Source organism: Amphibalanus amphitrite, unplaced genomic scaffold, assembly GCF_019059575.1.
Source record: "Amphibalanus amphitrite isolate SeventyFive unplaced genomic scaffold, NRLGWU_Aamphi_draft 001072F_arrow, whole genome shotgun sequence".
Taxonomy (NCBI): domain Eukaryota; kingdom Metazoa; phylum Arthropoda; class Thecostraca; order Balanomorpha; family Balanidae; genus Amphibalanus; species Amphibalanus amphitrite.
The window spans coordinates 1-14,818 of NW_024882566.1; the positions used below are offsets into that span (position 1 = coordinate 1).

General features: G+C 48.6%; 1 protein-coding gene across 1 annotated transcript; it reads right to left on the reverse strand.

The window, feature by feature from the left end:
- Positions 1-170: 170 nt before the first annotated feature.
- Positions 171-14,490, reverse strand: LOC122369780 (lysosomal alpha-mannosidase-like). The gene is made up of 7 exons (XM_043344784.1): positions 14,165-14,490; positions 6,653-6,755; positions 6,250-6,331; positions 5,743-5,928; positions 4,390-4,471; positions 4,005-4,128; positions 171-343 (listed from the first exon to the last, which is right to left on the reverse strand). The coding sequence occupies exons 1-7, from the start codon at positions 14,231-14,233 to the stop codon at positions 186-188; spliced, it is 804 nt and encodes a 267-aa protein (XP_043200719.1). The 5' UTR covers positions 14,234-14,490; the 3' UTR covers positions 171-185.
- Positions 14,491-14,818: the final 328 nt, after the last annotated feature.

Consider the following 14,818-nt stretch of genomic DNA (forward strand, 5'->3'; position numbering starts at 1 on the left):
AGAGAGAGAGAGGAGAGAAGAGAGAGAGAGAGAGAGAGAGAGAGAGGAGAGAGAGAGAGAGAGAGAGAGAGAGAGAGAGATAGACGAGATAGACCAAAGTTTTAAAGAAAGAATGGTGGTATGGAAAAGATTAGTGCACAAGCCGATCAAAGAGCGTTGGGATCATCTGGGTAAGGTGTAACCTATCAGCCATGCGTCCACCACCGCGCTACCTTTCGGTCCACATTATAGTCATGCAGGCGGCGGTCATCCATGATGGGCTCGTCATCACAGAGTATATCGAAGCAGAACCCGGCTGGTGGCTGGTACATGTTAGGTAGTACGCCAGTGAACAGCTCCGAACCTGTGTTAGGGGGTGTTAGTAACGGTAGGGGAGAGGGCGGAGAGGGGTAGAGTGAGAGGGTGGTTAGAGCAGGGAGGGTACACCTTGTCCGGGGTATGCAATAGCAGGAGTGCAGCGATGTGTAAGTTAACACGACGGGAGTAAATTATCACCCGCAACGCGACTATGGGTATACCCATAGTCGTATACCCATAGTCGCATACCCATAGTCGTATACCCCAGGCTGTGTCCTATAGGACACAGCCAAGCAAATATAGACAAGTTTCAATGCAGATGAAATGGCTTGCCTCATGGGTCCCGGAATATTTAGTTCATTTGTGACAGAGGGGCAAGTTAACATATATTTTAGTTTCAAAGCTGCAGGACCGGAAAGCATGCTTGAACGGGTGATAGGCCTAAATGAGGACCGATGATTTGGTTTCAACCTAAGTATCGACCATTATTAACTAATATTAGAGGGCTTTCAAAGAATGACGGGTCGGATCTATCTGTGTTACTCGATGATAGGTAAAAAACGACAAAGATGTGATGACGAAAGACCATGAGCGCCTTACCCATACTTATTCAATTTATGGCGAAAAGACCATAGATTGATGGGAAAGAAACATGCGGATATAAATCCCGACATATACATCATAAAACTACTGGTAGTGGATGCTAGAATTTATGGATGACGCAACAGCTCACATCGCCTGATTTATATTCTGTCGATGGGTGGCAACAGCGATACTGGATAAGGCAATATCACTTGGATATTATAACAGACATAGGTCTTAGGCACTACATCACCCATTGTAACGGGAAGTTCGCTTTGGGATACATCCAAATATACAATGTTGGTTAGAAGGATCCTCCAAAAGCCAGCTTCAAACCTCTGAGATTTCGATAAATGTACCCATGGAACAATTGGGAGGAGGACCAGCTCCAGTCAGGATTGATTGGGACATTCACGGATAAAAAAAAAACACCTTACAACTCACCCTACTATTACACTGTTCACCATTGCTTTCAACGGACCATTGCTTTCAGTGTTGGATTATTGATTTAACAGATCAATGAACAATGAACTGTGAACAGACCAATGGACCACACCAATAGCAGTTGGTAGGTATTGAAAGGCGAATAAGAGCGTCATAAACGACAACAAACACCTATGCAGCCAAGTATAGTCGACTACATACAGAATGATGTTCCACTTTTCACAGGCAATTATTTGCCTGAAGTGGTAGGTTGTGGCGCATCACACGGGCTGAGTTCACAAATTATAGCTTTGTCCCAATGCTCACAATCGACACGCTTAATTGCGTGATAAGCGGCACAACTTAGCGCTCCGGTCAACTGATAGCTTCTGAGGAGTGGAACATCATTCTGTAGTCGACAATACAGAACTTCCTCGCAAGCTATCTAAACGCCTGTAAATGGCAACCAGTCAAAGCAACTGACCGAAAGAAATCAACAAATAGGCCTTTGACTGTTAGCACTAAAAGTTCCCTGAAACCTGTCCCCGCTAATTTCCCTGTAGAGGGCAAAGTAGCGACCCTGTCTGACCGGCAGGGCCCTGTCCAATAAATGTTACCTTTTACATGTCCCATTACACGTCGCCTTTACAAAGCCCTGCCAGGCTCCCAGGGCGCATGCTGACCCCATTAGCGCTCAGTGCATGCCACTATTATAGCCCTCACTCCATACGCCTCCCCTCCAGACATCCCCACCCCTTCAACCCCACCATAACCCCTATACCCCGTCCATGCGTACCATCCTCCAAGGTTGTCGTTTAAAATAGGCCTGATAGAGGCCGACCCCTGCCAATTATTTGGCCATTTTAACCCGCGCCCGGCTGGGGGTCCTGGATTTCCACGCCCTGCTGGGGGGGGGGGTGTTTGAACACCCCCCCCCCTTGTAACTCGGCTCCTGGGCCACGTAGCGATACGCGGAAGGCGGCGTTCGAAAGAGCGTCAAAAATAATGACGAAATCACTTCGGTCAATTTTTTGGTGAGGTCAAAAGTCAGGTCACCAGAGGTCATTGAAGGCAAAATTTCGCCGATTTCCAGGTCGAATGTCGAAAATTTCCAAGAAGCCAGCGCATAACTCGGGAACCAATAGAGCTACAGCGCCGCGGAAAAGCGCATTCGATAGCCCTATTAACCCGCGCCCTGCTGGGGGGGGGGTTGAACACCCCCCTGTGGTTTTTCGCAAATATCTCAAAAACGACGGCGCGGAGCGCCGCCGTTTTTGGTACACCTCATCATACATCAATTCTACACATGCTGTGAAAATTTCAGACCAAGGTCATTCAAGGTCAGGTCACCAGGTCACTTGAAGTGACCTCACCTCATAAAAAGTTTCAATGTCTGTCATAGCTACATCGAGTGACCGATCACTTTGAAACTTTCAGCGATTGCTAAGAGCAATAGTATGTACAAAATGTATATCTCAGAATTTTGATATCGATGACCTCAGGTCAATTTTGCGACCTCCCCATTATAAGTCAATGGGAGGAAAATTGAAATGCGCCTCTTTTGGACGAAAGACATTATAAACACTCCGAAACACCGAATTACAAGTGGTTTAGACACACTGAACATGAAAATGGTGTCCGTGACCCTTGTTTATGCCCTGAGGTCATCTTAGGTCACGAATGGTATCTAACAGTTTTTCGCAAATAACTTTTGATAGAGGCATGCTAGAGCGATGAAAACGCCTTAGACGTGTTCAGCTCGACGATACGGATCGACTGATATGCAACATGACCCTTTCCGGTCAGGTCATGACCTTGACCTGAGGTCAAATTTTCAAGTTGACCTTTCAAGGTCAAATTATAGTTCATTCGATGCGTCTTGACGAGAGGAACACGATGCCGGTAAAAGCAAGCTCTTACAAGGCTTGGGTCAAAAGTTATTGCAGAAAAACTGTTTCCGAAAAAATCGGCTATTTTTGCAGTTTTTGCCCCTGCAGGCAAAACCGTTGACGTTAGGTCAAGTCTGAGAGAATTACTCAGAAAGGGCGTTAATAGGGCTATCGAATGCGCTTTTCCGCGGCGCTGTAGCTCTATTGGTTCCCGAGTTATGCGTTGGCTTCTTGGAAATTTTCGACATTCGACCTGGAAATCGGCGAAATTTTGCCTTCAATGACCTATGGTGACCTGACCTTTGACCTGACCAAAAATTGACTGAAGTGATTTCGTCATTATTTTTGACGCTCTTTCGAACGCCGCCTTCCGCGTATCGTTACGTGGCCCAGGAGCCGAGTTACAAGGGGGTGTTCAAACACCCCCCCCCCCCAGCAGGGCGTGGAAATCCAGGACCCCCAGCCGGGCGCGGGTTAACATTATCCTCATGGCACTGCACGGGAAAAATGTCTTTAATATTCTATAACTAACCGTTAGAGCCCTCCTAATGATTTTCAGAAACTTTAGTCTGTTCCATGTCAAGCTTGCGGTCTGAGTTTCTTCCGCAGTTCGCTGCTTCGTTCAGTAATTTGCTTAATTATTTGAATGTAAAAGCTGTATGTACAGAAATCACGCAATGCTTTCAGCACGGCACTTCAGCCGCAAGCTTGACATGGAAGAGACTATAGCACCCATGCCTCCCCTAACTCCACCCCTCTCAGTGACCCCCACCCCCACCCATCACCCCAACCCCCTCCGGTGCGCCGACTGACCGAGATCCTGGCTGGCCAGCCAGACCATTTCCATTTCGCTGGCGTTCACACGACGCTTCTTGTCGTCGTAGTCCAGACGGCCGAAAAAGTAGCCGTCGAAGCCCATCTGGGCGAACAGATTCGCCTGGGGACGGAAGAGAGGGAACAATGTATTGTTTTGCGAGATAAAAAGTGACAGTTCAATACTCTTTAGGGAGAAAAATAAATAGATACTGAGATGTAGAATGTCAAGTTGAAGATATGGTAGGTTATTGGTTTCCGATCTATAAGTAGACATAATTAAGCGTCATGATATCTTATGTACATATGTGTAATTATGACGGCGATTTATGAGCATATGTGCATTTGCAATGTGCATTTCACATGTTCAAAATTTCTCACTGACCTGTTCTTTGGTGTGTCCGAAGGGATCGATCTGCCAAGCGACTCGAGGAATACCGCACGGACCGAAATGGTCATACAGCGTCCTGAAAATGGCACACAAACACACAGAGTTATAATGACTAAAAGTCTGCGAGGCAATACCACACGGACCGAAATGGTCGCACAGTGTCCTAAAAAGCACACATACACAGAGTTATAATGGCAGAGTGATGACGACGGTTCGTTGTCAGCATAGCGACCTATCGAGTTCATTACCGTCAAATTCGTCGGAATTTTGACGGAATTTATCATCACGAAAATGTAACGCATTCGGTATTGTCTACTCACCTTATACACAGAAAACACTAGGAGGAATTCGTGACTAGGAACGTGATCAAACCATAGACCAAGTTGTTCATCTGCAAAATCTGACAAAGCCGAGTGTGCCATTGATCTCAAAACGTCTCTATGTTTGATTGACACCTACAGTAACTCATACGGAAGTCATGACTGCACTATGTTCCATTTTCATCGCATAAAAAGTGTCATTTCGCCCAGACACTTGGCGGTGAATTTATTCCCAACGACAATAGTAAACCTGGCAGTGAACAACGACAAACCCACAAATTACGACACAAAGACGTATGTCCCTCAGTCACAACCTAGCGACAAATCCATCAAATGTACTAAGTGGTCAGCATAAATCACGTAAAAAAAATGTTCCGCTGCTCAATGTTTCACTATCACGTTGTCAGCACCATGGAGACCGCCATTCCGTCACAGCCCCGTTCGGTTACCGGCCCAAACTCTGGGATTTGGCAGGGAACTACGATCGATAAGGCGTTTCTAGCGACCTTTAGCGGGTACGGTAGTTATGTGCACGGTTCTACGACACGTGAGTTGGCTGGATTACGCCCTTCACACGCTGCCAGCGCCACTAATTCATGAAATGATTATTTCGCGGCACGCAGGTGGGAAAGTTTCAGTGGCATACGAGGGGCTCTACACAGAAGACCATGGTGTTGCCAACAGTTTTGGCCAAAACGCTGGATAAGTAAAATGTTTAAATGAGTCTAGACAAATTGAGGCTGGGTTTGATAAATATGAGCATTGAATTGAACGCTTAAAATGGCTCGATTTTTTTGGGGGGATTGCATAGGTGCATTAAATAAAAGAAGATTATCAAATATCTTTCATTCGAATATTTCTTTAAATCGGCGCAAGTGAGCAAGTGACAGCCACCCAATGGCAATATGTAGCTGGAGAAATAGCACATACTTTTTTTCTGTATTTCAATGACACTAACCTTGGCATGAAGTACCGACCAACCCATCCCCACATCATGGCGACCCACATGTCCTGTAACATCTCCTACCTCATTCCCAGTGACATCTGGTCGATGACGGCGTTGTAGTGCACGCAGGCCTCGTCGTTCATACTCCAGCCGCCTCCGATAAACTCCAGGCGTCCCTCGTTCACCAGGTTCTCCACCGTCGCGATAGTCTCCTCGTCCTGTTGCAGGTACCAGCGCCACAGGAAGGCCGTCTCCACGTAGATGAAGCTGGAAATGGTGAAATTCTTCGGGACTCCAAAATGGCGAGATAAGTAGTAGCGCCCAAGGGACGAGCTAACTAAATGGCTACCCCAAAGCGTTTACGGTTTCCAAGCTCTAAAGGAGGCGTAAAAAAGGTTACATGGGTGACAGAAACTACGATTAACTCGATTATCATCACCTTCAGTGTCATCGTCACTTTCGTCGTTGTCGTCATCATCATCGACATCGTGATCGTCATCATTATCGTCATAACTTTCGTTACGTTCGAAACGAATATAGAGGTTGTTCTGTCCAGAAAGAAAACAAAAGCAATCGACGTCGACGTACCGTTTTTCGGGGTCTTTGACCAGCTCAGAGATGACAGAGTCCAGGATGTACTGCACTCCAGCCCTCTGAATCTCAGACTTGGCTGGAAAAGAAGAGGGACGATGGTGAACAGGAGAAACAGCAGAATATAAAGGGTATCGCCCGACGTTGAGAGCATCTCAGAGCTAGACAATGCGAAAACCATGGAAAATAAACATAAAGAGTGGACCATATCATAAGCACCAAAAATAACTCGACTACCACAAAGTGCTAGAGGAAGAAACCGAAAATAAGACGGCAAAATACACTAGCGATAACACTTCGCCATAAAAACGTCTTGAAGCAACCATCAACCGCAAACAATTTGCCTAGCAACTGAACTAAAACAACTCCGGCTACCGTGACGAAGCCATCGCCATCTCACCTCCATAGAAGTACTGGTCGACCGTTTTCAGCCAGCCCACATCATCGTGCGTGTGTGGTACAAGGTGGACGTTCAGCATGTCCGGCTGGCCCACCGGACATTTCTGGAACAAACCGGGCGATCAGGGTGATTGTTGTAGAAGGGGAAGGTGATAGGTCATGAGATGAAGCCCTGATCAACACTTGGTGTGTGAGCATGTGGGATTTTCACAATCAGACCAGTGCATTTGGAGGAATGAGCGGGGGCTTTGAAGACCCTCACCCACCCATTTCCTATAAATTTTCCTCATTTTCGTTATATACTCCACCCATTTCTACGTCATAGAAAATGTCTCATGGTTACGCTCATACAGCGATATCAAGTGGTCTTCAAACGGCTCGCCGAATACATTTTCACTTGCTAATTCGGTCACATTAGACGTCTGCAAAGTTTATCGTGATTCGCGACGGCGGCCACGCTGCAAATGTTGCTATGGCAGCAGACGCTCACATTTGACCAGCTACAAAAAGAACTGTCTTCGGAAACGAGAAGCGGAAACTGTGTCTGATAGTGTGACCGCGATCAGAGTGCAGGCCTCGCAAATCAGTTTTATATGCCATAAAACAGAGAAATACTGGTGGTTTCCATGTAAGCACACAGTGGAATATTGTCCACGTTGTTGGGTTTGCTTTCCGTTCACTAGGAGCATATGCTGCAAGTCGAGGTTAGTGTTTTGAAGAGGATATTTTAGTTTATCGATCTTATCGTTAAGTCTGAAAACGCCGACTAAAAGCACATTCTCTTAGCTCTCTTATCGACCCGCTTGAATCTAGCCCCAAGTGTTATTGCATTATAAAATAAGGAGATATCACAAACGGATTGGTAAACAAGCATACGGCTTATCCCCTCCCACAAAAAACTTATACACATCGGCCTCTCAACTCTCGCACAAAAGTTGTGTCGCTCCAGCACCCGAAACAACACGACGTGCCAAAGTCCGGGGTCATTTCGAGAGGCGTGTTGGGGGCTTGGCCCGCTATCAGCTCCCCCTCCCCTCGCCCCAGTAAGGTGCACGACCGATATCGCTCTCAGCAGCTGACAGCTCTCCGTCTCTAACACGCCTCCCGGGTGTAAACTCTCAGAGCTGCGGACGGTCCATGAGAGGACCACAGCTGCTGAGCGGTTGGTCCGCTGCAGGAAGGACCTTATCGTACCTCCGTCCCCAGGGGGAGGGGGAGGGGAGGGGCACAGAGGTCACTGAACTCTCGAGGAAGGTCACCTGCTGCACGCAGATGTGGAGTCTTGTTCCGGGTGCAATTGTCGGGTATGGGGGACGGAGAGGAGGGGGGGGGGGCGATGAGCTCCGCCAAAAAGTGATGTCAACCACCACTGACATCTTGGCAACGGACACCAAAACTAGGTTTCAAATGCTCCATTGGGTGTTAAGTCGAAATCAGCCAAAAAACTACCATTCAAAGTTATAAAATAACCCTCAAAGAAGTCGACCGAGGTCATTCAAGGTCAATTATCTTTGCCTGTCCTTCACATTACTTTGAAAACCACAAAAGTCCATGGCACAAACATCAGTTCATATGTTGGCACATTTATACCTAATCACAAGAAGTTCGGAAACGCTCGAATAATGTGCACTGTGTGGTGTGCACTGACTAACAAACGCCGAATCGCCACTCTCGCCTGACATACCTACTCGTAGTCTCGAGAAAGATGTCACAGGTCAAATTCAATTTCGGTCAGGGTATTTAAATTTTCAGGGTAAGTATAAAATTGATTATCCTGAGGGCACGGAAAGTTTCGTTGCGATCGACCACTTGCCGTAAACGAAAATCCGACCCCCCACCCCTCCCCCACTATACGTGGGAGATTACCTCACTTTACAATTGGGAGCAAACACAAAGCAGAACCAAACAAAACAAAAATGTAAAGCCGATTCACAATATTGGTTACGAAATAAGGCACGGGAGCATTGCGGATACTTGCATACGGCAGAGCAGCTCACCAAACACCATTGAATGGCTTGTTATCTGCGCAACTATCTAGGAATCTAGCCAAGTGCTTTGTGGAGTGAAATAATTTTTCAAAACATCACCTCCTGCTTAACAATAAGACCCGACATTGGGAAAAGGCATGGGTGTCTCGTTTTCAGTGTATCAGTTTGATCTATATTGAGTGAAGCGTGCGTACATCCGCCAGTTCCGGCCGGAGGCCGGAGAAGTGGCAGGCAAACATGTGCAAATACGGATCTGCATTCGATGGCAGGAATGAGTCTGTTCGTAGTATAAAACCCGACTGGTCGTCACCAGCGACACAGGTCACAGATCGTCGGCAGGCGGTCCCTGCAGTCCTCCCACACCATGTCCGTGCTGACGCTGCTGCTGCTCGCGGTGACGGCCCTCCTGCCGGACACGGCGCAGGCGGAGGTCACCGAGCCCGACTGGAGCTTCGCGGACCAGAGCGGCTGGTCGGCGCTGTACCCGGAGTGTGACGGAGACCGCCAGTCGCCCGTCAGTCTGGAGACGACCGAGGTCCGCGGCTGGGGCGGACGGCCCAAGTTGAGGTTCGCCAAACAACTGAAGGCCGGCCAACTCACGGCCAGCAACACGGGCCGCACGCTCAAAGTGACGCTGCAGGACGCCTCTGACCAGCCGGCCGTCCAGCTGAAAGGCGCCAAGTCCGGTCCGATCAGCGGCAAGTACATCCTGGATAACCTGCATCTACACTGGAACGACCCGGCCGGCGGCCGCGGCTCCGAGCACAAGATGAACGGCGCCTTCGAGCAGGCCGAGGCGCACTTTGTCTTCTTCAACCGGCGGTACGGCAACGTGTCGGCGGCACTGGAGCACGCCGACGGCCTGGCCGTGCTGGGCCTGCTGCTGCGGCCCGACGCGGCGCTCAGTCTATCCCTGCCGACGCTGGGTCTGGACGGCGACCTGCCGCAGCTGTCGCAGCTGGGCAGCTCCATCACCCGACAGGTCGACTTGCGCCCGCTGAGGAAAGTGTTGCGCACCGCGCTCAAGAGCTTCTACAGCTACAAGGGCAGCTTGACGACCCCTCCCTGCAGCCCGGTGGTCACCTGGATCGTGCATGACCAGCCCGTCTCGGTGGAGACCACGTTCCTGGAGGATCTGCGCACCAGCCTGTCGGCTGACCTGGCCGGCACCGAGACCATCCAGAACAACTGGAGGGAGCTGCAGCCGCTCAACGGACGAGAGGTGGTCAGGTATACACGGGGTAGGACCTCCAGAGCGAACAAACCTTGGGCCAGGTGCTCACGGGAGTGAGGAGATCGGCAAACATCCAAAAACCGTCCAGCAGCGACGCACCTTTGGGAACGGGTTCCCGGGATTCTAGCGACGGTTGATGGCCGAATTTTTGCTATCGGCTGGAGAAGTCGACTAGGATGGTCCGTGTATAACACGCCCCTTGTTGATTTGTGCTGCACGAATTTAACCATAGACCTACGTATCGGTATCTAGAAGTCTCCGATTAAACAAAACTGCTTCGAAGGAAGTTGTTCCCCGTTGAGTGATGAACAAAAAGTTCGCCTTGTTAGTTGTTAGTTGCCCTCCTCTTGAAGGTGCACTGCGTTTGTTTGTAGGTAGGAACACTCTTTCTCCTGTGGGTATTTGGAGATTTTTAAATCATAGGTTCGTAAGCCTAATAGTTAAAGGTCCTTTGAGTGAACACTGTTAACCGCAAGCCACAGTGAGATGTGTCAGTGTTCTGATTCCTTCATTTTGAACATCAATAGCCGTTTCCATGACGGCTATCTGGTATACATTTTGTTCACATTAGCAGATCTGGTGCAAATTTGGTCAAATTAGATTCACTGGGTTTCTTAGTTGTTAGCAGCTTTGGATGCGCAGCTGCTTATATGTGTGGTTGTTCAAATTATCAGACATTATTTTCGATTAGAACACTGAAATAAGGCCATAGCATGGGGATATTTGCGGTAAAAAGATTTGGTGCAGATTTGGTCAAATTCGGTGCACTCGCCAGATAACCCGTCGATGAAACGGTCAATATTTGTTAATAAAAATACTGACCATAACCCCTGTATTTTCTTAAAATTAAATTAGTTTGCATCGGCAGCAAGGTAAGTGCATTTATTTATTGCTCGACACAGCATATAAAAAGTCTCGAAGACTATATCACGAAACCAACGAAACAGTAGCGGCGGAACACCTTCAATTAAGGGGGACGGGAGGGCACTGTCGACTTCTGGTCCCATTCTTTCCATGCAACGACCATAGGGCTCATGTTAAAATGCCAAAATCAAAGGGGGCACGGTGCCCCGGTGCCCTCCCCGTTCCTCCGCCTATGAACGGACCAAATGCTGGGAGTTGGTCCCATAACTAGTGACTAGTGACTTGAGTAAGTATTAATCAAACGCGTTTTGTTTGGTTCCAACACATACCTATTTAAGCTACTTTGATGGATTGACTTTTGCCGTATGATGATAATTAACAGTTCAATGACGTGCCGCCCATAATCCATCGGTCGGAATGAGTAAAAAGAAAAAAAGCGTAGTGTGAGAGAATATACCACTATCCTCAAACAGGTTTGCTACACTATTGTGAGTTTATTACCAGTATAACGCCTTTTGGGGCGACTAACGGAGCGAGCGAAAGGGTGAGCCTTGCACGTGCGAAATTACGAGGGGGTACCTCCAACTGAGTTGTGCACGGCACCCTACTAACCGGTCTCTAGCGATGTGCCAAATTTGAGCACAATCGGCCCAGCCGTTCTCGAGATCTGGAAGCGGCACCCTGCACGTGCGCACGTGCAAAATGGGTCCCAACTGACTGTTGCACGGCACCCTACTAACCGGTTCCTAATCATGTACCAAATTTGAGCGCCATCGGTCCAGCCGTTCTCGAGATCTGGAATCGACCCCTGCACGTGCGCACGTGCAGCAGCACCTCAACTCTGGCACATGGATATGCATTGCATAGTGGGTGCTTACCTACATGCCAACTTTCAGCGCAATCGGCCAAGTAGTTACCGAGATATTGCAACAATTACAAAAGTGACACCTCTTCGTTCTGCACGTGGCACGTGCATAAGGGGTCACCCACATGCATCGGGAATAGTCCAATACTTGGTAGAAGGAATGAAGCTACCCTACAAAAATTACCGCATGTAAATCGGTCAAGTGGTTGCTGAGATATAAGCCTCGCAAAAGCGTGACCACGGCCGGCCGGCCGGCCGGCCGCTCATACTCAGAAATTTCCGTTAATCTAAGGAAAGACTACGCTCGCTTCGCTCGCTCCGTAACCAGTATAACGCCTTTTGGGGCGACTAACGGAGCGAGCGAGAGGGTGGGCCTTGCACGTGCGAAATTGCGAGGGGGTACCTCCAACTGACTTGTGCACGGCACCCTACTAACTGGTCTCTAGCGATGTGCCAAATTTGGGCACAATCGGCCCAGCCGTTCTCGAGATCTGGAAGCGGCACCCTGCACGTGCGCACGTGCAAAATGGGTCCCAACTGACTTGTGCACGGCACCCTACTAACCGGTCCCTAACCGTGTACCAAATTTGAGCGCAATCGGTCCAGCCGTTCCCGAGATCTGGAAACGACCCCTGCACGTGCGCACGTGCAGCAGCACCCCAACTCTGGCACATGTATATGCAGTGCCTAGTGGGTGCCTACCTACATGCCAACTTTCAGCGCAATCGGCCAAGTAGTTACCGAGATATTGCAACAATTACAAAACTGACACCTCTTCGTTTTGCACGTGGCACGTGCATAAGGGGTCACCCACATGCATCGGGAATAGTCCAATACTTGGTAGAAGGAATGAAGCTACCCTACAAAAATTACCGCGTGTAAATCGGTCAAGTGGTTGCTGAGATATAAGCCTCGCAAAAGCGTGACCACGGCCGGCCGGCCGGCCGGCCGGCCGGCCGGCCGCTCATACTCAGAAATTTCCGTTAATCTAAGGAAAGACTACGCTCGCTTCGCTCGCTCCGTAATAATGCCCAACTATTAACCCGCGAGTTGCTGGGGGGGGGGGCGTTAAACGCCCCCACTTTTTTCGCCGGGCCATAACATAAAAACGGCGCGCCGCAGGCGCGCCAAATTTTGGGTACCTGTAGGGAATTGATTGAAGTTTATTGTGACGAAGTTTAAAAAAAATCGGCCTGACAATTTTTGAGATATCGAGGTTTTAGTGACGTCATGATTTCTGAGTTATCGACCAAAAACGGCATATGTTCAAAAAATCATATAAAATCACAGAATAGACATACAGACATGCCGTAAACGCCATTAGACTGCCAATACCATGATCAATCAAATGGCTATCTTCGATTATTGATTATCGTTCCGCATTTTCCATAATCTTGAACTGAATCTTGGCAATTTTTCGTGACTACTTCACGACCATGATACATGCATTTCTTAAATTGAACTTTTTGAGCCAAACACGTACACATATGATAAAATGAATGTCACCATCGTGTTCTACGCCCCAAATTACCCATAAAACATGTGTCACAGGCTGCGAATATCAGTTTTGATTTTCGGGGATATGTGCCTACCCGGTTGACCTGACCTTGACCCTGACCTATGCTTGACTGACCCCTACATGGCGCTGACACTCTTGTAGGCCTTATATGATGGATTGTGCACCGTTTGGACAGAGTTTATGACGAGAGGCGCCCATTGCGAAGTCCTGAAGTCCATGCTACTGAAAGCCCGATTTCAGGTGTTTGACCTGACCTTGACCCGATCTGTGACCTCAAAATTCAACTTTAAAGTACTCATCTGAAGCGTCTCGTCGCGCTCTTTCGTTTGCCACCTCGTGCGTTTCGCTGCGCCTATTGGTTCTCGAGTTATCGGCTGGGGGCGTTTAACCCCCCCCCCCCCCCAGCAAACGGTGGGTGGTGAAATACCCCAGCAACTGCCGGGTTAATATAGACAATTATAATGCACGAAAATTGATTCCAATAAAATATTTACGCTGCATCTTACCGACCTGGGTTAAAGTCAACTTTTTCACCCAAACCATAGACCCGAAACATTGCATGGGAAACTGACAAATTTGAATGCTTTGCATCGAACCTACAAAGAAGATTTTCGAAGGGAGGTCGACGCAATTATAAATATAATATCACAATCATTGCTTGCAATGAGCATACCTCATGCCGTTACTTCACTGATGACTTTTCATGAGAAGCTCTTGGTGACCTGTTGTGTGCGTTAAGAATACCTGCTTCACGTTCGATCGACCAACGAGCGTAACTGGTGACAGATCTGATAAAACTGACCTTAAAGCCGTAGAAAAATACGTGACAACACCTTGCGTTACATTCAGATTTCATCTCAACCCAGTAATCCACCATACAATGCGCTCAATAGGGTCAACAAGGTCACCATTCAATTCATCTGAACTGAACATCCGACAACCTTTACGTTATACCCCAACCCAAACACACATACAGCACACGTCATACATCATAGAACCCCAGAATCTATGCGTCACGCATCTCACGACCCCCGAACACTTACGTCATAACCGCAGATTTGTTCCCTCGGGGCTGCCAACGCCGCACCCACGAAGAGCAGCAGACGTAACATGACGGTCTTCCGCCGACTCACTGTCCGGAAAACTAGGGACTAGCTGACTAACTGACAAGCCCGGGGATAAACTGAAATGTACTGAGAGGAAGGAAATGATACTGTGTCAAAGACGGGTATGACTAAAGGCCAGCTTGGACTGAGGCGGACCAGCTAGGACCAAAGTACCGGACCAACAGAGACTTACAGGGACCAGAGGACCGTGGAGAGGTAACCCGCCGCCCGTGAGGCCGGTCGGCGTCTGCGCCGTGCGGCCACCGGCCGGCAGAGGTAGTTGTCGGTCAGAGCCCGCCCCCCCCCCCCCGCGGTATCATCTGACTCTCCGGGGGCGGAGGAGGGGAGGGGAGGGAGGGTGTCCGGTGGCCCAGTGCCGTGGGGTGATAGCCACTAGAGATGCCAATTGGATACTAAGTTTTACACTGATAACACCGATGCCAAGCCCTACCGATAACAACGTGGTATTTGATATTTCAATTTTCAATCCCAATGGTTTGACATTTTGTTGATATTATCAAACCTCATCAGTATATAAGATGCCCTGAAGTTTGTAAAATGTTGGCATTTCTACCAGTGTCACCAGTTGTA

Excerpts from the sequence above, each read along its gene's own strand:
- LOC122369780 (XM_043344784.1), bottom strand. The coding sequence starts at position 14,233 with ATGTTACGTCTGCTGCTCTTCGTGGGTGCGGCGTTGGCAGCCCCGAGG. Across the intron at positions 6,756-14,164 it reads AACAAATCTGCGGTTATGAC|AAATGTCCGGTGGGCCAGCC; the intron begins GTAAGTGTTCGG and ends GGTTTGTTCCAG. Across the intron at positions 344-4,004 it reads GCTGGCCAGCCAGGATCTCG|GTTCGGAGCTGTTCACTGGC; the intron begins GTCAGTCGGCGC and ends CCCCTAACACAG.